The sequence below is a fragment of the Rhodnius prolixus genome, unplaced genomic scaffold (assembly GCF_049639745.1).
Source record: "Rhodnius prolixus isolate KJV_2025 unplaced genomic scaffold, Rpr scaffold_3, whole genome shotgun sequence".
Classification (NCBI taxonomy): domain Eukaryota; kingdom Metazoa; phylum Arthropoda; class Insecta; order Hemiptera; family Reduviidae; genus Rhodnius; species Rhodnius prolixus.
The window spans coordinates 40,479,461-40,505,008 of record NW_027411603.1 but is presented as its reverse complement, the minus strand read 5'-3'; the positions used below and the strand labels follow the sequence as shown (position 1 = coordinate 40,505,008).

The following is a 25,548-nucleotide window of genomic DNA, read 5'->3' as shown; positions in this document are numbered from 1 at the left end:
TTTTCATCTTATCCTTTACCATTTTTGATTTTTAATATAATCAAAATTTTAGATATGTTTATTAAAAAAAAATATCGATGCAAGAAAATTAAAAAAAAAAACATTTGTCATCTAATCTCCTACATAAACTATTTGGGCACAAAACTTTATTTTAAAAAAAGTATGATTTTATATTTTTTTTATCAAGGTATAACGGTAGCAAGGGGAGACACTTATCACAAAATAGATAACATAATATGAACATAAGTAAAAAATATAATTATTAATTTTAAAATAAATTACCGAGTTGTCAGGAATCGTGTAAATTAGGAAAATATACATATATTGTAGATACAAATGGATGTAGGAAACCTTATTGGACAACATGATGGAAACCCTGAGTATTAAAACAAATAGATAAACGAAATAATTGAATTGATATTTTGAAGAAGTGAAAAGGCTGGAAAATAATTAAAAAAGTGAGAACCATAGTACATATTTGTAGCCAACAATAATATTGATTTCAGTCTCAATCCCTATTTACAAATCAGTATATTTATAAATATTGTTGTCACCTAAACACAATACTTTTCAAATTGTACCAAGTTAGAATCTTCCTCTTCTTGGAAATAACATAGTGGCAAATTATTTGTCAAGCAATTTAAAATTTTACGTTGTCAAGAAACGAAACAGGTTGTCCTTAGAACTAGCCTCATTAAACAATTTGCAATCACATTTACAAGTTTTGCTGGAGGAACTATGATAGCTGAGCGGTTAGGGGCGAGGCCCGCAAAGCTAATATGTAATGTGGTACTGTGTTTGATTCCCGGTCTTAACCTTGGATTTTATTTAATGGTTAATAAAAGAAATTTATTGTTAAATGTGTTTGCTAGTCGCCTCAGAGCACGACCGTATGTATGTATTTGCCAGGGCATGCAAAGGAAAAGAGGCGGGAATTGCGAGAAAGGCAATTTTAAAAAAATACATCGGGGACTGCTGATAGGTTTCTTTAGAATATTAGGTTGGAGGAGGTTCAAGATTTAAAGATAGTGCCAAATATCTTCATTTATTTTGTTCATTTTCAATGTCAGGCCTTAAGGAGTTCAAAGGCAAATTATTGAAGAGATATAATAGCTAAATAAAATAACCCAATCCAGGTCCAAATAAGATTGACGAATCTTTGCCGAAGTTGTATATTAAGGCCGATTGATACATCAACCGCATTTATTGAATAAAGAAGTAAAAACTGGCTTGTACATTCAAGGCATTTAATAATCTTTTAGACCTGCATGGGAGAGCAATTTCTTAAAACCCTACCCCCTAGTTGGAAAATAAACATAAGTTAAATTTTTAATTCCTAATAGTATTCACTTTACTAATTCTTACTTATATTTAAAAAAAAGATATCGATTCCAAATGGAATTATGAAAAATTCGTTTAAAAAATGTTGATCATTATGTTGCTTCTACACTATCACAAAAAACCGCCATTTTATTTTCTGTTAGGAAGGTTGTTTATTAATTTGAATTTCGCTCAGAGTATTTCTTTCAACTTGAAACAGTATAGTATTTTAGTATAGTTTTGTATTATGGATTATACTCAAGAAAATCGTGTGCCGTAAGATCTATATTCTCTTATTATTTGAATTAAATTAATTTTACCTCTTATTAGTGAAATTAAAGCCACTAATTGTAATTCACAGAACTGGTTACTCTTTGTTTGAGGTTTATATTTTTTGAGATATTTTCTTGATAATGTCACTGATTATTTTTCATTAATTTTAGGTTTAAAAATGACATTGATTATTCAGGTTATGAGGATTCTGTTTCCAAGTCTAGACGTTCCTCTGTGAGTATTATTATTTATATAATTCCTACTTGATGGATTAGGAATTTCAGATTAACAACGATTTTAGTACTATATAAATCTGTTTTTGTTTTGTTTTTTTAAGAAGTTTTCAAAGTAGTTTATATAATTATCTCACATAGTTAAATATTGCAACTTGCGGAACTTTTCTAGATTTTAAAACCTCCAAAAACTCGGGCTCCTTTGCTTGATGTTAATTTTTCAAACAAAAAGGACAATGATGATTTTGATGCTAATAGAAAAAGAAGAGTTAGCTTTGCTGGCGTCAACAAAGTTAGGTATGTATGACGGACATTCTTAGACATTTATTGAAATCATACTATAATAGCGGGCAAACATACTACATAGAATTTCTCTCCTTTTCTTTTTACTTTACCTGAATTTTACGTTACGTTCTCGTGACATGTAATCATACGTTGAGACAGACATCCTTATCGTTTTAATGTGTACTTGTTAATTTTTATTACAGAGAATTTAATTCAAAGGATGGCACTATACATGTCTCATGCACACCTTCTTATGATGAATCATTTTCTTCAGATTCATCTGGAATGTCTCTAAGGTGAGAATATTTAAAACTTCAAGAATATGAAATCATTATCTAGATATAGAGATATCAGGCAAGTAATCTCAATATTCCTTTTATTAATCAAATTTACAAACATTTTCCATCTTTTAATTTTTATAACTCATTTAAATTTACTAAATAGGTACTAGACTGTAACTTATTTATTTATTTATTGTTTTTGTGGTCTTGTCACTGTAACTTGCTGATATTGTTACAAAGGAAGCACCCTCAAGAACTTTCATTTTTCCTCGGAAAACAATTTTCTCGTTTAAACATATCATAAAATGATAGTAAACTTTAAATGTAAATATTTATGTAACTATTTTCGGCATAGTTCTATACTAAATATCGAATCTAGTGTATCTGATGGAACAGAGTAAATAATCTTAATAAAAGACAAATGTAACTTCAAAGGAACCAAGAGAAATTTTTAGATTTCTAGATTTGGAGATAGATCCTGTTTCACCGCAACGCAGCCAAAGGCTCATCTTGTAGGTCTAACAGGAAGGGTATCTTTTCTTATCGTATGGTCTTCAGTTTTTCTCACCAGAGGTTTATTCGCTGTTACTCCTCTGTTTTCAACGTTCGAAGTTTTTATATCTTAAAATAATATATATATTTTTTCCCCTTAAACAATTTTTAGGTTTACTGGTTTGTATTTCTTTGTTTCATTTTACACATACGATATCTCTCAGACTGATGAAGATGGCTCAGACGACATAAGAGACCATTTTTTCTTCCTTCTTAAGCAGTGGAACTAATATTACTTTTATTTTTTAGTGAAACCTGTGGTCATCATTCGCAAGCTGAAGATGCCAAAACCGAAAAGGAAGCTAAGCTAATCATGAATATCATTTCGGGAGATGACAGCTTACATAACAATGAATCTATGGATATCACTAATTGTAGCTACAATGAAAACGATGCTAAAATACCAGCTTTAGAAATTGTAGATGGCGAAAGTAATGACAATGCAGAAGTAGTTGGAAAAAATGAATCATCCTTTAATCCACGGCTTTTTGATTGTTTAAAGGAAAATCAGGAGGAAAATAACTGTGGAAACTACTCTCTAGAACCTCAAGATGAATCCCAAAGTGGATTAGATCATTGTATAAGCGAAGGAATGGATTTAACTCAACCAATTCTTTCAGATAAAATGCGAGAGTCACTAGCTGATATGTCATTGGAACCGAACTTAGTGAATGAAATGCAATTTCCTTCTGATCTTTCATCAAACACTTGTGTGAAAAAAACTTTTGATCATTTCCTTGCAGTTAATGATAACCAGCCCTCACCAAATATTTTACATTGTCACGATGCATCCAATAAAATAACAGAAAAAAGTTATAATCAAAGCATCGAAACCGTTTCAAAGGAAGTACCAAAACAAATAGTTTGTGGGCAGCTTAAGAAAATAACTCATATAGAAAATATATCTTCAGAAAATCAAACATTTGTTGAATCTTCCTTGAAAATAAGCCTGGAAGCACGAAAATGTTTACCTGTAATTCAGTTTAATATAGACAGTGATCTAAATAACTCAGTAAATATGGAATTTACAGAGGCGGTTCACAGATTTGAGAACGTTGAAAATAAATTATCAGAAAACCAACAGAAGATAGTTAGTGCAGAAATAAAAAATAGAAAAAGTTTTATTAATACACTTAACATAGATAATTTAGATAACTCCAACATGGAAATAACAGAAGTTGGTGTCCTAAAAGGGCCAGAAGGTATTGGTTCTTCATGCACAAAAATGCCCGATAATAATTATTCGCCCAGTGACTCTTGTGCTTCGAAACCATTGGAAAAAATTTTTAAAGGGGATAACCCCCTTACTGCTCAAGATAGCGATTGCACCCTCAATACAAAACTCACAGCAGCGTGTATTGTGAAGCCTTACGAAACAAGTTTTTCATTAAAAATTGCCTCAAAAAATGAAGGAATGCCTCAAAAGGAAGGAATAACAGAAATTCCTCTTATAAATTCTAAAAGTAGTTCGAGAAGCCATTTGCAAGATTATGATTGTTCAGCCATGGAATGTACAGAAACATATGTAAATAAGGCTCCAGATGAAGGGATGATCAACATCTTCAAGGGTACTGTAGAAAACACTGCCAAATTAACTGGAAAAGAAGGAAATGGTGAGTCAGTGTCAATTCATAATGAAACATGTTCAGAAAAATATCCACTAATAAATTCTGAAAATGTTTCAGAAGCTGTTATTGCTGAAGAAATCGTTATGCATGAAAATGATTCTTCTTCCAATGTGAAATTTACCAACGCTTGCTCTCCCAAGTCATTTTATAAATTAAACAATGATCACCTGTTAAAGCATGACGTAGTTAATGAAAGAGCGCTAGAGAAGAGTACACAATCCCTTCTGGTTCCTGAAGTTGGAGACCCTATTAGGCCCATCTTTCAAGATCAAGTATTAAATTGTACAATGGAATTTACGGAAGTCTGCTTACCTAAGCCTTGTAGAAAATCCATAAGTTTTTTCAGGCCAAATGAATATAATCCTAATTCTTCATCCAATATGGAATTCACAGAAGCATGCCTAATCAACCCACTTAAAATAACTAGAAAATCAATACCACCGAGGAATGATAATGAACGTTCTTCGAATATGGAATTTACCGAAGTTTGCGAAAAGAAACCTTGTAATTCTATGCCATTTACAAAATTTGGTGAAAAGTCGGATATGGAATTCACCGAAACCTACGTTGGTAACTCGCCAAATGTACCAGCGAGTTCTTTACTCTTTAAGAAAAATCCCGATTTTTCTTCAAATATGAAATTTACTGAGTTGTGCCAACCCATTCCACCAGGAGTATCAAGAAATTCTTTGCTTAGCAATAGAGATAGTAAGTTGTCAACAAGCATGGAATTTACAGAAGCTTGTTTAGCTAAACAGCCCAGTGAAACGACTGATTGTTTGCCTTTTACGAAAAGGGGTGAATTGATACCAGATATGGATGCTGCAGAAGATAATGTAGTAAAAGTGCCAGAAGAAACAAAGAATTCTTTACTACCCACGAAAAGTTGCAACTTTTCATCGAACATGGAATTTACTGAGGCGTGCAAATATGTTCATTCTGATGTATCAAGAAATGCTACTCTATTCTCAAAAAATAATGAATTGTCTTCAAATATGGAACTTACTGAAGCATGTTCATCAAAATTGCCTGGAGTTTCAAGGGGCGCTTTGCCATTCTCGAAAAATGGCGAATTGCCGTCAGATATGGAATTTACTGAAGCTTGCATGGTCAGCTCACCTAATGTTGTTTCACCCTTGTTGAAAGATAGGGTATTGTCATCAAGTATCAAATGTGTAAAAGAATCCGAAACCAATTCCGTGGTGTCAAAGCACTATTTTTCATCTGCAAAAAGTAACGAATGCTCAACCGGTATGGAATTCACGAATATATTGGCAACAGATGATAAAAAAGAAAACAATTCTAGAGTCTCCAACATTGAAGAAAATTCATCTAACAGAGAGTTTGAAAAGAATAGTGTAAATGTATTGGATAATATAGCTACAAGTAGTTTTCATAATAAATTTGGTGAAAGCGAACGTTCAAACATTTCTGTTGCATTAACAGATAATTTGCAGAACGTTGAACTAGCGGAAAAGCTTTCTGAATTTGTGCTTGAAAAATCAGTACAAAATACATCTGGAGCAAACCAACCTACAGCACTCAATGTAAAGCTAGATGTTGGGAATGATCACAAATATCAGGAATCCACTTTAATAAATTTTGACCAAAATATTAGAGCTACTCCACATTTGAAAGGAAATACAGGTTGTGGGATAACATACAGTACGGCAGAATGTATAATAGCCGATTCTAACAAAAACCTAGACATTGTAAAATTTCATCCAGGAAACGATGAACCAAAAGAATATGAAAAACTGACTGTCGCTAAAGACAATAATTTTTCTGAAAATGTAATGAGTAATGAAGCTGCGATATCTAGTGAGGAAAATATGCTTGGAAGCAGTGAAAATTCTAGTGTGACGTTACTTCATAGTGAGTGTCTTGATAATGAAAAGTCAGTAAACATGGATATGACCTGCAACTCATTCATTTCGTGCAATAATAATGATGAAATTCCTGTAAGAAACAAGGCGAAACTGGACGAAAGAAATAATCACTTCGACATAGAGGAAAGTAGAGTAACAAAGAAAATAAAAATTGACATGGAATCAAATAATGAAAATTTATCAGAAGCGATCAGTATAGATTTAGATTTATGCAGTAAGAAAATTACAGAAATAAATGACTTGCAGCAAGATCAATTAAAAATAACCAACGAAAAACATCATGATTCTCAAAAAAACATTGAAATTGATTTAGTTGAAAAGGAAAAAAGTTTTTACGACCTTTCACCCAATATTGATGAGCACTGTAACGCTAGTAGAATTATGAATTTGATTGAAGTTGAAGCTTTTCCACTAAAAGAGAACGAAATAACAAAAAATGTACCGAAAAACATTGAATCTAATTCTTATTGCTTAGATATACATCAAGGAATTCAGCCAGTGGATTTACTAGATTCTTCTATTCCAAATTCTCCCTGTAATGTGAATAATACAGAACATAATTTAGTTCCCCATCCAGGATTATCTGATGAGGACCATATGGTTGCACAAGATAATGATTTGTATTGTGATTCAAGTAAAATCTTATCTGATAATTCTGCTATTCTAGTAAACGCTGATTCAGCCAGTTCAACTGTAAGTGTACAAATAAGTGAAAAAATATTAAGCCGAAAATCAAATGCAAATGAGATTGCAGCAAAAGAAGAGTGTAGTGATCCACAAAGGGTTAAGCAAGATCTCATATCCAATTCGTACAGAATATCTCCGGTATTCGGGGAAACAAATAAAGGTGTTGAAACTGAAAAGTTACTTTTTGGTTGCACGTTAAATAAAAATGACAATACATCTAGTGAAAATGAAGTTAATCCTAGTGAACCAATGGTAAATGATATTTGCGAAGAAAATAAAATTGAAACTAAAAGTTTGCAAGTGCGACCAACAGTTACAATCATAAAAACTTTTAGCCGAAAAACAGGTTCTTTAAAGAAAGGAATCCTTGACAAAGAAGATGATGTTCAAATTTCTTCATCCTTTGTACAAAGTAAGTTCTTTTTCTTGCCAAAATAATACATTAAATATGTCTGCCCTCAATTATTCTTTTAAATATGTCTGATTATGATTGTCTTCCGGAATTTCGTGGAAGATCAGAAAGATTAATTGAGAAATTTTAATTTTAATTCCATATTCGAAAAAAAAAATTATAATTTTTCGGTAGTGCTTCATTTCGTATTAATAACACTTAACTGGTGCTATAGGATTTTGTTCAAGGGATTTTATGTTAACAACAAATACCATTTTTTTCCAGATTTATTATTTGCATTTATAAATTGATTTAATTGATTCTAAAAAGTCTATTCTGGCACCTACTTGTTGAAGCTGTTCCTCCAGTTCTCTCTGCTTAATTAGAACCTACAAATGCTACCTTCTGCCAGACTCTTTTGGTTTCTTAACTTTATATTGGTACCACTTCTAGTTTTCTCTTCTTGTCAACCATATAGGAAGTCTACGCCAGTACAGTGTTTATAAACTCATGTTCGAGCGGTCATGATGATAGGTATTGCCGGTTTGAAGACTTTGTCCTATTTAAAAAGTATGCGCCTTCTTTCCCTTATCATATCGAGTCGTCCTTATTCTTTCATATCTTATTCTTGCGATAGACTCTGTGTAGCCTCTAGTCTCTGCTGCAGCATTCTGACAAACTTCAACACTCTCCCTTTCTTTCTTTTGTAAAGAAATTATTTTTCCTTTATTAATATTTCGCTAACAAATGAAATTTTTTAATAATTGCAAACCTTTCTTTAACTTTCTGTTCACTTAGGCAGACTTTCTAGCTGAGAGGTTAAAGCATCTATTAACTTCTTTTTCACAGAAACACTTTCAATAATTTTTCTCCAATGAACTAACATTTCGATTTTAGCATCACTTTTTGATGTTTGCTTTCATAACATTGTGACTTTTTTTTTTGTTTGTTAACATAATATCTGCTTTTAGGTTTAGGTTATCGAAGCAGTATGGAGCAGTATAAACTGAACGTTCAAAATTTGTAAGTCGTTCAGCACAACCCCTTTTTTTTTAGATTATTATTATTTTACTTTTTTCAAACTATCTTTTCTTTTTTGTTAGAAAATTTATGAAAAATTTAGGTTTTTTACGAATAAGTTTCACTGAGTGGAGGTACTGTCTTACTGAAATATTAAGTATTACTATTCAAGTACCTAGTGGAAGAATTGATGAAGCTACGTGTTTGAAAAAAGTGTACTACAGTGTGGACAAACATGCAGGTAATGAATTTATATTTTTAATGTTCATCTCTTTGAAATTTTCTATCAAACAATATTTTATGTATTTTTATATCTTGCTTTCTAGATGCTATACATTTATACATATCTGACGTTATCACAAAGCGTTATACTGAAGAATGGCTGAAATCTGAGTGTTTAACAGTTAAGGATGTGCTTCAAACTTCTGATATAATCATGAAAGAACGTTTGGAAATCAAGAAATTTTATATGTCTCTAAATTATTTACACAGATTTTATCCTTGTAAATTAAGTAAAAACAGGTACGTTTATTACCTAACTTTCTCTTAGTATCTTATTGCTCTCGAAACGAACATCTTAATGAATGTTTTTCTTAGATAGAAAAAATTCGTAAATAGAAAAAAAATGTTAGAAATGTTAAAAAAAAAAAGCGATATTAGTCCTAGTCAGAGTTGGGCAAAAATTTAATCAATTAAAAAACAATTGAATTAAACCGAGATTTAATTTTAATCATGATTAAAATTAAAAAATTTAATCGGCCAAAATTAGTTGATTAAAATTAAATTCACTTTTAATTTAATCGGAATTTAATCAATTAAAATTTTTAATCATAACTAAAAATTAAGATTAAAATTAAAATTAAATAATCATAATTTTAATTGATTGAATTAAATTCCAAATTTAGTTTTAATCACTTTGGACGATTAAATTTTTTAATTTAATCAAAATAAGAGAGATTAAATTTTTAAAACCAAACATTGCCAATGGTTAAACCAGAATCGGACCAATGCATCTTTATTCCGCCTAGCTGGTGCCTCATCTCTATCAATATTATCACCTTTTCCAAACTTGGCACCTTCATTCTACCAGTCTGGTGTCTCATCTATACCATGTTGGTGACTCTCAAGACTTATATAGGACCACCTTACACTCACATTTAACCATGTTTACCACTCACTAGACTTAGATAGGACCACCTTACACTCACATTTAACCGTTTTTTTTTTTTTTTTTTTTTTTTTTTTTTCCTTTATTTCCATCATGCTCCGCTCATTTGAGCACTACATGAAATTAACAAATAACAGTACAAATTCAAATATGACAACTAACGTTTATATAAACACAAAACCACGGGCATAACATAATATAATTAAAACATGGCTATTGTAGAAAATTAAATTATATGTAAGATTCGATAAATTAAGCAAACAAAATCATGGCGGACATTCAATACAGTGACGAAGATAGCTTACTATCTGATTGGCAAATACAATAGGAAATTGTTTTCAATAGTAATTATTATTATTTATTTTTTTTTTTTTTATTTTTTTTTTTTTTTTTTATATATATATATATTTATTTATTTTTTATTTTTTTATTTTTTTTATTTTATTTTTTTTTTATTATTATTTTTTTTTTTTTGTACCATTATCTACACACTATTGACCCCTATACAAAAACTCGAGCACACTCCTGACATAAAAGTTGAAATGCCGGAAGAATTGCGGCTGAAGCAAAACAGCCTTGTTGGGTGGCCAATTCTCGCCCTGCGTTAAGACATTCTGCATGAGCAGCCGTCTCGCTGACAGGAGGCATTCGCAATCCCATAGCAGGTGATCAACTGTCTGGGCTGAAAAAGAATCGCATCCACAAGACGAATTTTGCAAAATACCGAATCTCAATAAATTTAACCATGTTTACCACTCACTAGACTTAGATAAGACCACCTTACACTCACATTTAACCAAGTTGGCAACTCACTAGACTTAGATAGGACCACCTTACACTCACATTTAACCATGTTTACCACTCACTATACTTAGATAGGACCACCTTACACTCACATTTAACCATGTTTACCACTCACTATACTTAGATAGGACCAACATACACTCACATTTAACCATGTTTACCACTTTTAAATTTTTTGGGTCATGAAATTCTGTAAAATTGTTGCCGTTCTATATCTCTCACTGTGAACCACGTATTCATATGGAATTTTGTTCTCTTGTACACTTTGTTTTTCTCAAGTATAAACTATAGTTATTTTGTGCACAGATCTAAAAAGGTAGAAGATATAAAAGGTTGAAAATTTTTTGGGTCATGAAATTCTGTAAAATTGTTGCCGTTCTATATCTCTCACTGAGAACCACGTAATGATATGGAATTTTGTTCTCTTATACACTTTGTTTTTCTCAATTATAAACTATAGTTATTTTGGGCACAAATCTAAAAAGGTAGAAGATAAAAAGGGTTGAAAATTTTTTGGGTCATAAAATTCTGTAAAATTATGGCCGTACTATATCTCCCACTGTGAACCACTTAGTAGTATAGAATTTTGTTCTATTGTACACTTTGTTTTTCTCCATTATAAACTATTGTTATTTTGTGCACAGATCTAAAAAGGTAGAAAATATAAAGGGTTGAAAATTTTTTGGGTCATGAAATTCTGTAAAATTATGGCCGTTCTATATCTCCCACTGATAACCACGTATTGATATGGAATTTTGTTCTCATATACACTTTGTTTTTCTCAATTATAAACTATAGTTATTTTGTGCACAGATCTAAAAAGGTAGAAGATATAAAGGGTTGAAAATTTCTTGGGTCATGAAATTCTGTAAATTGTTGCCGTTCTATATATCCCACAGTGAACCAAGAATTGGTATGGAATTTTGTTCTTTTGTACACATTGTTTTTCTCAATAATAAACTATTGTTATTTTGTGCAAAGATCTAAAAATGTAGACGATATAAAGGGTTGAAAATTTTTTGGGTCATGGAATTCTGTAAAATTATGGCCGTTCTATATCTCCCACTGTGAACCACGTATTGATATGGAATTTTGTTCTCTTATACACTTTGTTTTACTCAATTATAAACTATACTTATTTTGTGCACAGATCTAAAAAGGTAGAAGATATAAAGGGTTGAAAATTTTTTGGGTCATGAAATTCTGTAAAATTATGCCCGTACTATATCTCCCACTCTGAACCACGTATTGGTATGGAATTTTGTTCTCTTCTACACTTTGTTTTTCTCAATTATAAGCTATAGTTATTTTGTGCACAGATCTAAAAAGTTAGAAGATATAAAGGGTTGAAAATTTTTTGGGTCATAAAATTCTGTAAAATTATGGCCGTTCTATATCTCCCACTGTGAACCACGTATTGGTATGGAATTTTGTTCTCTTGTACACTTTGTTTTTCTCAATTATAAACTACAGTTATTTTGTGCACAGATCTAAAAAGGTAGAAGATATAAAGGGTTTAAAATTTTTTGGGTCATGAAATTCTGTAAAATTGTTGCCGTTCTATATCTCCCACTGTGAACCACGTATTGGTATGGAATTTTGTTCTCTTATACAATTTGTTTTTCTCAATTATAAACTAAAGTTATTTTGTGCCCAGATCTAAAGAGGTAGAAGATATAAAGGGTTGAAAAATTTTTGGGTCATGAAATTCTGTAAATTGTTGCCGTTCTATATCTCTCACTGTGAACCACGTATTGGTATGGAATTTTTTTCTCTTATACGCTTTGTTTTTCTCAATTATAAACTATTGTTATTTTGTGCACAGATCTAAAAAGGTAGAAGATATAAAAGGTTGAAAATTTTTTGGGTCATGAAATTCTGTAAAATTATGGCCGTTCTATATCTCCCACCGTGAACCACGTATTCGTATGAAATTTGGTTCTCTTGTACACTTTGTTTTTCTCAATTATAATCTATAGTTATTTTGTGCACAGATCTATAATTTTAGAAGATATAAAGGGTTGAAAATTTTTTGGGTCATGAAATTCTGTAAAATTGTGGCCGTTTTATATCTCCCACTGTGAACCACGTATTGGTATGGAATTTTGTTCTCTTGTACACTTTGTTTTTCTCAATTATAAACTATAGTTATTTTGTGCACAGATCTGAAAAGGTAGAAGATATAAAGGGTTGAAAATTTCTTGGGTCATGAAATTCTGTAAATTGTTGCCGTTCTATATCTCTCACTGTGAACCACGTATTGGTATGGAATTTTGTTCTCTTATATAATTTGTTTTTCTCAATTATAAACTAAAGTTATTTTGTGCACAGATCTAAAGAGGTAGAAGATATAAAGGGTTGAAAATTTTTTGGGTCATGAAATTCTGTAAAATTATGGCCGTTCTATATCTCCCACCGTGAACCACGTATTCGTATGAAATTTGGTTCTCTTGTACACTTTGTTTTTCTCAATTATAATCTATAGTTATTTTGTGCACAGATCTATAATTTTAGAAGATATAAAGGGTTGAAAATTTTTTGGGTCATGAAATTCTGTAAAATTGTGGCCGTTTTAAATCTCCCACTGTGAACCACGTATTGGTATGCAATTTTGTTCTCTTGTACACTTTGTTTTTCTCAATTATAAACTATAGTTATTTTGTGCACAGATCTGAAAAGGTCGAAGATATAAAGGGTTGAAAATTTCTTGGGTCATGAAATTCTGTAAATTGTTGCCGTACTATATCTCCCACTCTGAACCACGTATTGGTATGGAATTTTGTTCTCTTCTACACTTTGTTTTTCTCAATTATAAGCTATAGTTATTTTGTGCACAGATCTAAATAGGTAGAAGATATAAAGGGTTGAAAATTTTTTGGGTCATAAAATTCTGTAAAATTATGGCCGTTCTATATCTCCCACTGTGAACCACGTGTTGGTATGGAATTTTGTTCTCTTGTACACTTTGTTTTTCTCAATTATAAACTATAGTTATTTTGTGCACAGATCTAAAAAGGTAGAAGATATAAAGGGTTGAAAATTTTTTGGGTCATGAAATTCTGTAAAATTGTGGCCGTTCTATATCTCCCACTGTGAACCACGTATTGATATGGAATTTTGTTCTCTTATACATTTTGTTTTTCTCAATTATAAACTATAGTTATTTTGTGCACAGATTTAAAAAGGTAGAAGATATGAAGGGTTGAAAATTTTTTGGGTCATGAAATTCTGTAAAATTATGGCCGTTCTATATCTCCCACTGTGAACCACGTATTGGTATGGAATTTTGTTCTCTTGTACACTTTGTTTTTCTCAATTATAAACTACAGTTATTTTGTGCGCAGATCTAAAAAGGTAAATGATATAAAGGGTTGAAAATTTTTTGGGTCATGAAATTCTGTAAATTGTTGCCGTTCTATATCTCTCACTGTGAACCACGTATTGGTATGGAATTTTTTTCTCTTATACGCTTTGTTTTTCTCAATTATAAACTATTGTTATTTTGTGTACAGATCTAAAAAGGTAGAAGATATAAAGGGTTGAAAATTTCTTGGGTCATGAAATTCTGTAAATTGTTGCCGTTCTATATCTCCCACAGTGAACCAAGAATTGGTATGGAATTTGGTTCTTTTGTACACATTGTTATTCTCAATTATAAACTATTGTTATTTTGTGCAAAGATCTATAATTGTAGACGATATAATGGGTTGAAAATTTTTTGGGTCATGGAATTCTGTAAAATTATGGCCGTACTATATCTCCCACTCTGAACCACGTATTGGTATGGAATTTTTTTCTCTTCTACACTTTGTTTTTCTCAATTATAAACTATACTTATTTTGTGCACAGATCTAAAAAGGTAGAAAATATGAAGGGTTGAACATTTTTTGGGTCATGAAATTCTGTAAAATTATGGCCGTTCTATATCACCCACTGTGAACCACGTATTGGTATGGAATTTTGTTCTCTTGTACACTTTGTTTTTCTCAATTATAAACTACAGTTATTTTGTGCACAGATCTAAAAAGGTAGAAGATATAAAGGGTTTAAAATTTTTTGGGTCATGAAATTCTGTAAATTGTTGCCGTTCTATATCTCCCACAGTGAACCAAGAATTGGTATGGAATTTGGTTCTTTTGTACACATTGTTTTTCTCAATTATAAACTATTGTTATTTTGTGCAAAGATCTATAAATGTAGACGATATAAAGGGTTGAAAATTTTTTGGGTCATGGAATTCTGTAAAATTATGGCCGTACTATATCTCCCACTCTGAACCACGTATTGGTATGGAATTTTGTTCTCTTCTACACTTTGTTTTTCTCAATTATAAACTATTGTTATTTTGTTCACAGATCTAAAAAGGTAGAAGATATAAAAGGTTGAAAATTTTTTGGGTCATGAAATTCTGTAAAATTATGGCCGTTCTATATCTCCCATTGTGAACCACGTATTCGTATGAAATTTGGTTCTCTTGTACACTTTGTTTTTCTCAATTATAATCTATAGTTATTTTGTGTACAGATCTATAATTTTAGAAGATATAAAGGGTTGAAAATTTTTTGGGTCTTGAAATTCTGTAAAATTGTGGCCGTTTTATATCTCCCACTGTGAACCACGTATTGGTATGCAATTTTGTTCTCTTGTACACTTTGTTTTTCTCAATTATAAACTATAGTTATTTTGTGCACAGATCTAAAAAGGTAGAAGATATAAAGGGTTGAAAATTTTTTGGGGCATGAAATTCTGTAAAATTGTGGCCGTTCTATATCTCCCACTGTGAACCACGTATTGATATGGAATTTTGTTCTCTTATACATTTTGTTTTTCTCAATTATAAACTATAGTTATTTTGTGCACAGATCTAAAAAGGTAGAAAATATGAAGGGTTGAAAATTTTTTGGGTCATGAAATTCTGTAAAATTATGGCCGTTCTATATCTCCCACTGTGAACCACGTATTGGTATGGAATTTTGTTCTCTTGTACACTTCGTTTTTCTCAATTATAAACTACAGTTATTTTGTGCACAGATCTAAAAAGGTAGAAGATATAAAGGGTTTAAAATTTTTTGGGTCATGAAATTCTGTAAAATTGTTGCCGTTCTATATCTCCCACTGTGAACCACGTATTGGTATAGAATTTTGTTCTCTTATACAATTTGTTTTTCTCAATTATAAACTAAAGTTATTTTGTGCACAGATCTAAAAAGGTAGAAGATATAAAGGGTTGAAAATTTTTTGGGTCATGAAATTCTGTAAATTGTTGCCGTTCTATATCTCTCACTGTGAACCACGTATTGGTATGGAATTTTTTTCTCTTATACGCTTTGTTTTTCTCAATTATAAACTATTGTTATTTTGTGCACAGATCTAAAAAGGTAGAAGATATAAAAGGTTGAAAATTTTTTGGGTCATGAAATTCTGTAAAATTATGGCCGTTCTATATCTCCCATTGTGAACCACGTATTGATATGGAATTTTGTTCTCTTATACATTTTGTTTTTCTCAATTATAAACTATAGTTATTTTGTGCACAGATCTAAAAAGGTAGAAAATATGAAGGGTTGAAAATTTTTTGGGTCATGAAATTCTGTAAAATTATGGCCGTTCTATATCTCCCACTGTGAACCACGTATTGGTATGGAATTTTGTTCTCTTGTACACTTTGTTTTTCTCAATTATAAACTACAGTTATTTTGTGCACAGATCTAAAAAGGTAGAAGATATAAAGGGTTTAAAATTTTTTGGGTCATGAAATTCTGTAAAATTGTTGCCGTTCTATATCTCCCACTGTGAACCACGTATTGGTATAGAATTTTGTTCTCTTATACAATTTGTTTTTCTCAATTATAAACTAAAGTTATTTTGTGCACAGATCTAAAAAGGTAGAAGATATAAAGGGTTGAAAATTTTTTGGGTCATGAAATTCTGTAAATTGTTGCCGTTCTATATCTCTCACTGTGAACCACGTATTGGTATGGAATTTTTTTCTCTTATACGCTTTGTTTTTCTCAATTATAAACTATTGTTATTTTGTGCACAGATCTAAAAAGGTAGAAGATATAAAAGGTTGAAAATTTTTTGGGTCATGAAATTCTGTAAAATTATGGCCGTTCTATATCTCCCATTGTGAACCACGTATTCGTATGCAATTTTGTTCTCTTGTACACTTTGTTTTTCTCAATTATAAACTATAGTTATTTTGTGCACAGATCTGAAAAGGTAGAAGATATAAAGGGTTGAAAATTTTTTGGGTCATGAAATTCTGTAAAATTGTGGCCGTTCTAAATCTCCCACTGTGAACCACGTATTGATATGGAATTTTGTTCTCTTATACACTTTGTTTTTCTCAATTATAAACTATAGTTATTTTGTGCACAGATCTAAAAAGGTAGAAAATATGAAGGGTTGAAAATTTTTTGGGTCATGAAATTCTGTAAAATTATGGCCGTTCTATATCTCCCACTGTGAACCACGTATTGGTATGGAATTTTGTTCTCTTGTACACTTCGTTTTTCTCAATTATAAACTACAGTTATTTTGTGCACAGATCTAAAAAGGTAGAAGATATAAAGGGTTTAAAATTTTTTCTCTTATACAATTTGTTTTTCTCAATTATAAACTAAAGTTATTTTGTGCACAGATCTAAAAAGGTAGAAGATATAAAGGGTTGAAAATTTTTTGGGTCATGAAATTCTGTAAATTGTTGCCGTTCTATATCTCTCACTGTGAACCACGTATTGGTATGGAATTTTTTTCTCTTATACGCTTTGTTTTTCTCAATTATAAACTATTGTTATTTTGTGCACAGATCTAAAAAGGTAGAAGATATAAAAGGTTGAAAATTTTTTGGGTCATGAAATTCTGTAAAATTATGGCCGTTCTATATCTCCCATTGTGAACCACGTATTGATATGGAATTTTGTTCTCTTATACATTTTGTTTTTCTCAATTATAAACTATAGTTATTTTGTGCACAGATCTAAAAAGGTAGAAAATATGAAGGGTTGAAAATTTTTTGGGTCATGAAATTCTGTAAAATTATGGCCGTTCTATATCTCCCACTGTGAACCACGTATTGGTATGGAATTTTGTTCTCTTGTACACTTTGTTTTTCTCAATTATAAACTACAGTTATTTTGTGCACAGATCTAAAAAGGTAGAAGATATAAAGGGTTTAAAATTTTTTGGGTCATGAAATTCTGTAAAATTGTTGCCGTTCTATATCTCCCACTGTGAACCACGTATTGGTATAGAATTTTGTTCTCTTATACAATTTGTTTTTCTCAATTATAAACTAAAGTTATTTTGTGCACAGATCTAAAAAGGTAGAAGATATAAAGGGTTGAAAATTTTTTGGGTCATGAAATTCTGTAAATTGTTGCCGTTCTATATCTCTCACTGTGAACCACGTATTGGTATGGAATTTTTTTCTCTTATACGCTTTGTTTTTCTCAATTATAAACTATTGTTATTTTGTGCACAGATCTAAAAAGGTAGAAGATATAAAAGGTTGAAAATTTTTTGGGTCATGAAATTCTGTAAAATTATGGCCGTTCTATATCTCCCATTGTGAACCACGTATTCGTATGAAATTTGGTTCTCTTGTACACTTTGTTTTTCTCAATTATAATCTATAGTTATTTTGTGTACAGATCTATAATTTTAGAAGATATAAAGGGTTGAAAATTTTTTGGGTCTTGAAATTCTGTAAAATTGTGGCCGTTTTATATCTCCCACTGTGAACCACGTATTGGTATGCAATTTTGTTCTCTTGTACACTTTGTTTTTCTCAATTATAAACTATAGTTATTTTGTGCACAGATCTGAAAAGGTAGAAGATATAAAGGGTTGAAAATTTTTTGGGTCATGAATTTCTGTAAAATTCTGGCCGTTCTAAATCTCCCACTGTGAACCACGTATTGATATGGAATTTTGTTCTCTTATACACTTTGTTTTTCTCAATTATAAACTATAGTTATTTTGTGCACAGATCTAAAAAGGTAGAAGATATGAAGCAGTGGTTCTTAACCGGAGTTCCGCGAAATTTCAATTTTAAATGTATTGAAATTTAGAAACTTAGGATAGATACGAAAACAAAAAATTGTTCTTTTTTTTAATTTTAAGTTCTTGCTAAATACCGAATTTCAAATTATTTAATGTTAGTATTCCGCGAGAAAAATATATACATATAATTGTGTTCCGTGTCTATGAAAAGGTTAAGAACCACTGGTCTAGAGACTCATGGAGAAGTCCAAGTCTACAAAAATTAACCGAAAAGTATTTATTGAAGACGCTCAGAAAAATGACCTCGTCAAAACGTGGTTCGAACCATTGGTTGAAAAGCCATAAAAGTGGATGATTAAATTAGTTTGATTAACGATTGAAATTGAACTAATTCGGTGATTAAAATTAAAGTTCAATTTAATTCTCAGATTTAATCATAATTTTTTTAGTTTGATTAAATTAGTTTGATTAACGATTAAATCTGAAATTTAATTGATTAAATAATTGTCATATGATTAAAATTAAAAATAAATTCAATCAATTAAATAATTTAATCAATTAAATTTAGAATTTAATTTTTTTTTTAATCAGTGCCCAACTCTGGTCCTAGTATAACTGCAGGGACGCCAAGATCCCTAGTGACGAGTCCATCCCTCCCAAGAGGGGAGATTCTTCCTTTAACAGACAATCCAACCTACTGCTCTTGATTTATCCCACTCAGAAGCAACTACCTTCATACAGATAAAGAAGAGCTAACTACTTTTTTTAATTACCTAAATAAGTGAAAAAATTATTTACCTATTCAATTAGGAAGAATAATATTATTTTTATCATTATCGAGGTCTTATCTATTGGCACACTCAGGCTGGTCTCGAGCAGCCTAATGATTCTCTATCTCATGCTGCTTAAAATAAAAATAATTTTGTCCAAACAACGTAAAATCTTAAGAAAACTATTTGTTAAAATATTTCTTTAGAACTTTTTGGATCAAATGAATGCTTCCGTTTAACTTATTATTATTGTTATTATTATTTTTATTTTAACTAATGTTGTTTTTATTTTCAGAATTTCATTTTATATTGTAGATCTTAAAGCTAAACTCAAATTTGATGTAAATATTAGTATTGATGGTTGGAAGAAAATTAAAATTGACAATATTAAAGTTATTTCTGACATAGGACATTTTCGGTATGTTATCTTGTGTACTTAACTAGAAGACATATCTTAGTTATTTTTGTATGTTTGAGGAGTGTGAGTTGAAGCTTTAAATGAACATTTTGAGAGTATGTGAATTTGTTTAAAATTTTACTGTTTAAAAAAATTGTACTGTTCGTGGCATAAACTTACGGTTTGAATTTTATTCTTTGTTGTAGAGAACCACTTGTTCGAAAACTATTTTGCAGCGTGCCGGACGATGAAAAGAGATTAATTAACTTTGTAAGAATGTTAGAAGATTATTGCAAATCTCAAAGTAATATTATTTAGTTTGTTTTTGAAAATGGTTTTATAAATTATAATTATAGAGAAATTAACATTAAGGAATGCTAGAAATATTAAATGATTACCATTATTTTTGTATGATAAATTTTAATAACTATATTAGTTTTGTAAATAAAACACACTTTTCTATATATAAAAACTTTTTTCCCAAAAGTTTAAAACAAGTGTAATAAATTTTTTACCAAGCTCAAGTTTTATTTTTCAATTAATCTGCGTTACTTCTACAATCAATCCTAAATAATTTTTTTGCGCATTGGTATTACCAAAATAGGAATAATTAACTGTTTTTTTAAAAATTATTTATTTATTTTGTTATGGGGAAATGATTTTAAGCCAGTAAATCATGTGAAAAGTAGTTTGTTAGTTACGTATTAGGAGTGTTTGGCTTATAGTTTATCAACCCTCCTCATTTACCGTGAAAAAAATGAGTTCTCTCCTCTAAAGCTATTTGCCCAAATAATTACATACAAAATAAAAAAATACCTATTGTCCAGACAAAGATCAAATATTTATTTTTCAACTTCTATTTACATGATTGGAAAAAACTGATAAGTGTGAAGGAGAAAATAAAAAGAATTAAGTACGTTTTCACTCAAAAGGGCAAAACGATCTCAAGTAATAAAGGTGCCTTTGTTTTTGTTTTTTTTTTTTGTTATCCTCTCAAATTCAAGTTAAGATGCTAAATAAAAAGAAGTAGATCATGTTCCATGTTTTTAATTCAATTGTTCCATTAAAAAGAAGTCAGATATTCCTACCTATTGGCAGGTATCCTACGTTTAAAACAAATAGTTCCTATTCATTTTTAATAGTATGAAATATTGTGAATCTGTACGTTATTAATTATTGTTAAATTAAAATTATTTGTTTTTAATTTTTGATCTTAAATTTCAAGTTGGAAATACGAGTAGCTTTAAAAATTCATATAAACAATAATGAAGGGCTCTAATTTGTTGCAATAACTTCAATCAAAAAAAGCACATTCACTCAACTATTCGGTAAAAAATGAATACTTTCGAAAGTAATGGTAATGTAAATACAACCGAGATGTGATGTTGATGTTGTCTACATAAGTTAGGTTAAGAGAAAGTCGTCTATGGGATTAATTGGATGATATATTCGTTAATATTGGTTTTAAAATGTAAAATCTTTTAAGTCATTCAAATTTTAGATATTTTTTTTCTGTTTTTTAATTATTAAAGTAGTGAATCTGTTTGTTCTTTGTGGAAAAGATTGATCCTTAGATCGGAAACATTGATAATTACAAAGATGTGGAGCCCGTTAATATTTACAAAACTGTCACTTGACCAAAACTGTTTTAAAATTCTAAATTGCATTATTTTTTAAAAAATTCTTAATATTTGAGTCAAATTCAATTATTGCCAACATTTTGATTACACAGTTCGAATTGGAATGAAATGTGTCCTTACTGGGAAGCCTATTTCAGCCTCAACTCTTTTACGTTTTTTAGAGAAATTAGCAAAGCGTGAAATAATTTCGTACATTGGCCCTTCATGTCTGTATTTTTTGTATATATTTATTATAAAGATTTATTATCTATTTATCTATTTTACAAATAAGTTTATATTTACATATTTATAAATTTATTAATGACGCTCAGAGGTATCTCCAACCATCTCTCTTTTCCAGAAGTGCCCTTAAGCGAATTTCCAGAAAAACAATTTTGGATAAATGGTTATATGCGTATCTACCTAAAGTCCCAAGAAAATTGTACAAAACTAAGAAAAAAAATTATTTAGTGAAGTGGTACTTCGGTTGACCAATTTTGACCAAAACCTTAGTCTGGCGTTCTCTGCTGGCTCCCAATTTTCTGCGATTTTATGTGTATACCAATTTGTAGAAACTACTTTTTGAACTCGGAAACTACAAAACAGATATTTCCACTGAAAACCAAGATCGAAAATCGGCACGGGTCATACCTTCTCTTATTAAGAAGAGATAGCGAGCTACCCGAGGGACAAGACCTGAAATATTTCAACCTACGCAATGACATATCAGTTTTACCAAAATGATAAAAAAAAAAAGAAAAAAAAAGAACATTAGAAGTAATACGTGTTTTCGCGGAGATTGTAATTATAGCCCTCCTAGCATATGCTCAAAAGGATATTCTTTTTTCCTAAGAATTCAATGAATGTAGATGTCGATTCGTACTAAAATGCAATTGATGAGGTGTAAAACTCTATCTCATTTGCAGCTCTTAAAAATTAAAACCTTTTTTTTTTTTGGAATAAACACACAAGTTAATAATTTCAGAAAAAATAGCAATCTAGTCATAACATTGTGACAATCGCTAATTTAGAAATGATTATTACAGAAGCCAGATACTAGATTGTTCATGAAATATTCAATGATTATAATAATTATGATATTCAAATATAGCATTATTATCTTGCAGTTGATCAGAAAAATATAATGCGAAACAATTTTTAGTGGTTTTTGTTTCTAACTAATAACTACTGTTGGCGAATATATTATATGAATTAGGTGGTTAACTGGTTTGATTGGAGAAAGGCTTCCCAATCTTCTTGTTTTCATTATTGAGGAAGTACATTTTGCGCAATAGGAAATGGGAGAAAGGTAAGAAGTGGGGCCGCTTAAAAAGCGACGCATCTTTTACTATCTAGTGTTTTCTTCTTTCACAACAAACATGAACTTGGTAAGTTATACACTGTTTTTATTTCTTACATATTGTTACTATCTTGATTTTATCATAAATTTCTATACAAATAAATAATATAATTAATGGTGGTTAAATTGGGGCACTGGTAAAGTCATCAGTCATCTAACATCAGAGATCAATCACTTCCTTTAGCTCAAACAATTTCTGTCGGGAACTTTTTAACATATTATGTATTTGCCATCGCTAAAGTTTACTCAATCTTGAATCTCCTTTGCCTTCTTTGCGGTAAATTTAAACTATTTTCCTTCTTCATTTGTTTATTTCCCTTGAAATTAAAAAATTTCAGCTGTCATCTATATTGTATAAAATATCTATAATATATCAAGCTATAATTTCCTAAATAATTTTTATAGTGTTCAATAGATTACATTTTTTATAGCAAATCATTAGAGTGATTTATTTTTAATGTATTATCCAGAAGAAAGAAAGAACATTATCCATTTCAGTCATTTTTTTTTTCTGCCAAGTTTTCGAACTAGGGACTTCAAGATTTGTAGTCAGGATAGGAGTTACACCAACCTTAGATGTAACAATGTAAAAGATATAATTGTTAATGACTGTAAGCCTGAAAATGAGCTAGTTCCTAGACCGAAAGCTTCGCAAAAAATATGACTGAAATTGGCAATGTTCTTTCTTCCTTTTGGATTAATGAAGCAGTTAATAGAAATTATGAACAGTACCTTATTGTCGAGGTTGTTTCATTCACTGAACGCTCTTGGAAGTGCCAGACTGCATACTGTACTATATACAATAATGAGTGATTTTTTTTTCGTTTCATACAACAAAAGCATTAAAGTAAAGTAATGCCTACTTTTTCAGGCGAGCTTTACGTCCAATTACCAATTAGGTATCATGGAAGGAGGCCACTAGCAAACATACTTTATTATAAAGTTTTCACATTTAACGATCAGATAAAATTCAAGGCCTAGACCAGAAATGAAATTAGTACCACAATGCATCTTAGCTTTGCTATTGGTCACAATACATATCATCTAAAGAACTAATTAAGTTTTGATATCTTATGATACCTCTAAATAGGTTTATTAAGCCATTTCAGATCTAAAACCGTATTTAATTATTTTTTTTTGGATAGAACATACATTATTACGGCACTTATAAAAGAAATATTTAAAACAGTCCCTTAATATTGTAAATATACTTTGATCTTGTTTAGAATGTACGTCGGGCTCTGAAGAAAGTAGTTTTACCACACAACTAAACCGGTAAACCAGTTCCACTTCGTCCTGTCCACATTAAAATGAAATTTTTCAACTACTGTTTACCAATATATTTTTTTATGTAACTGTGATTAGTGAGTGGGTTTGCAATTCTTCGAAAGTGAAATTATATTTATAGTGGTCACTATTAAGAGTGTTTAATACAATATCTTAATTTTATTTTTCATACATTTGTCTTAAACTACATGTATCTCAATTTTTCTCAAATAGATATACATTTTTTTTTTTTTTAGATTACATATATGGTTTAATTGAAGGTAATGGATATCTATCATGTTAAGGGACTTAAAATCCATTTATCATATATTTTAAATTTAGTGTAAAAAATATTATTGTTCAATTTGTAAAAAGAACTTTGGTTGAAATATTTTGTCTATTGTATTGTTATTGTACGGAGCTCGCCTGACGGTCTTTGACCAAGGCATTTACGTTTTTTAGATTTTTTAAAGTATTTCTGTTCTGTTGTACAATAAACGTTTAAATAAATAAATAAATCATGTTAAGGGAGATAAACCAGTTTGATTCCACTTTGATAAAACTAAAGAACTATGTTGTGAAAAAAAAGAAGAATTTTTAACTTTAAAGTAACGATTTGTTGTGTATTTTAGGTGCAAACTTTTTTGCAGTAATTAAGATTGCATTATCAGAATTCTTGAGCCGATTAGCAGTAAATTCACTTCATTCCGTTTCAATTTCATTTATCTTACACTAAACTGCTTCATGTTCTCTCAAATAATTGTGATAAAAACTTAGTTATAAAAAATGCTATAAATTTTTGTTTGTGGCTTGCAATTTTTGATTTTATTTCTCCTGTTTATGGTTGCTACTGGAAAACTTTTGTCAAATTCCCACGATTTTATTTTATTAAATAAGATGTTTACCTTTAAATGTTGTAAAGAGCTAAAATAGTCTCTGCTTTTCGCTATTTATATTATAAATTATTACAGATTATTAAAAAGTAATCAAAAATAATATAATTTTATTAATTGCAGGTAATACTGGTGTTCTTGTCATTTACTGGTCTTAGCTTGGCTGGCGTTCTTTCATCCTCTGAATACCCTTCCGAACCGGAGGTTACCAGTGGTGAATACGATCATGGACAAGAAGCACCACTTAAAATTATCAAGATCACTCGTACATATGCCGTTCCAATACCAGTGCCTGTACCATTCACAAAAGAAGTACCAGTTCCTATACCTGTACATAAAGTAGTACCATATCCGATACCGGTACCAGTTCACAAACAAGTATTGGTTCCACATCCAGTAGCCGTTGCTGTGCCTGTACATGTTGCTGGAGCAAGTCATCACTATAATGTACTTTCTAATCATGATGTGAATCATGGAAGTCCCTCTGAAGATCAACATGTCCAATATAATCAACTGTTACATTCCCACGCTTCCCCAAAACACAGATAGATATTATTCTTGCAGTTAAATCAATGCTTAACATAATCTAGTCCTAAAATAAGGTATATTTAAAAAAACATGTTTACTTTTAGTTTTGTTCTTCCTCGCAGTTTAATGAATCTCCTTAAGAATTTTATAATTTCTTAAATAAAGTTTTAATAAAGT

The 25,548-nt window shown here is 30.4% G+C and overlaps 2 protein-coding genes across 5 annotated transcripts; both read left to right on the top strand.

Annotated features, from left to right (window-relative positions):
• The first annotated feature begins 1,443 nt into the window (after nucleotides 1–1,443).
• On the top strand, nucleotides 1,444–20,222 carry LOC141452730 (uncharacterized). Of its 4 annotated transcripts, XM_074125125.1 has the most exons (11): nucleotides 1,444–1,596; nucleotides 1,764–1,827; nucleotides 1,999–2,123; nucleotides 2,315–2,407; nucleotides 3,194–4,557; nucleotides 4,630–7,560; nucleotides 8,511–8,562; nucleotides 8,643–8,800; nucleotides 8,886–9,081; nucleotides 19,604–19,726; nucleotides 19,912–20,222. In XM_074125125.1, the coding sequence occupies exons 1-11, from the start codon at nucleotides 1,568–1,570 to the stop codon at nucleotides 20,021–20,023; spliced, it is 5,247 nt and encodes a 1,748-aa protein (XP_073981226.1). In that variant the 5' UTR covers nucleotides 1,444–1,567; the 3' UTR covers nucleotides 20,024–20,222. The 4 variants fall into 4 exon arrangements, with proteins under 4 accessions (XP_073981226.1, XP_073981223.1, XP_073981228.1 ...); XM_074125122.1 differs by having other exon boundaries at nucleotides 3,194–7,560; XM_074125127.1 differs by lacking the exons at nucleotides 19,604–19,726; nucleotides 19,912–20,222 and adding an exon at nucleotides 19,130–19,559 and having other exon boundaries at nucleotides 3,194–7,560.
• Nucleotides 20,223–22,464: 2,242 nt separating this feature from the next.
• On the top strand, nucleotides 22,465–25,548 carry LOC141453153 (uncharacterized). Its single transcript, XM_074125974.1, has 2 exons — nucleotides 22,465–22,712; nucleotides 24,967–25,548. Exons 1-2 carry the CDS (start codon nucleotides 22,704–22,706, stop codon nucleotides 25,390–25,392), a joined length of 435 nt encoding a protein of 144 aa, XP_073982075.1. The 5' UTR covers nucleotides 22,465–22,703; the 3' UTR covers nucleotides 25,393–25,548.

Bases quoted from the DNA above. Each gene is read 5' to 3' on its own strand.
- LOC141452730 (XM_074125122.1), top strand. From the start codon at position 1,568: ATGGATTATACTCAAGAAAATCGTGTGCC. The intron at 8,801-8,885 runs GTAATGAATTTA...CTTGCTTTCTAG, and splicing joins CAGTGTGGACAAACATGCAG to ATGCTATACATTTATACATA. The intron at 19,727-19,911 runs GTATGTTATCTT...TCTTTGTTGTAG, and splicing joins TCTGACATAGGACATTTTCG to AGAACCACTTGTTCGAAAAC.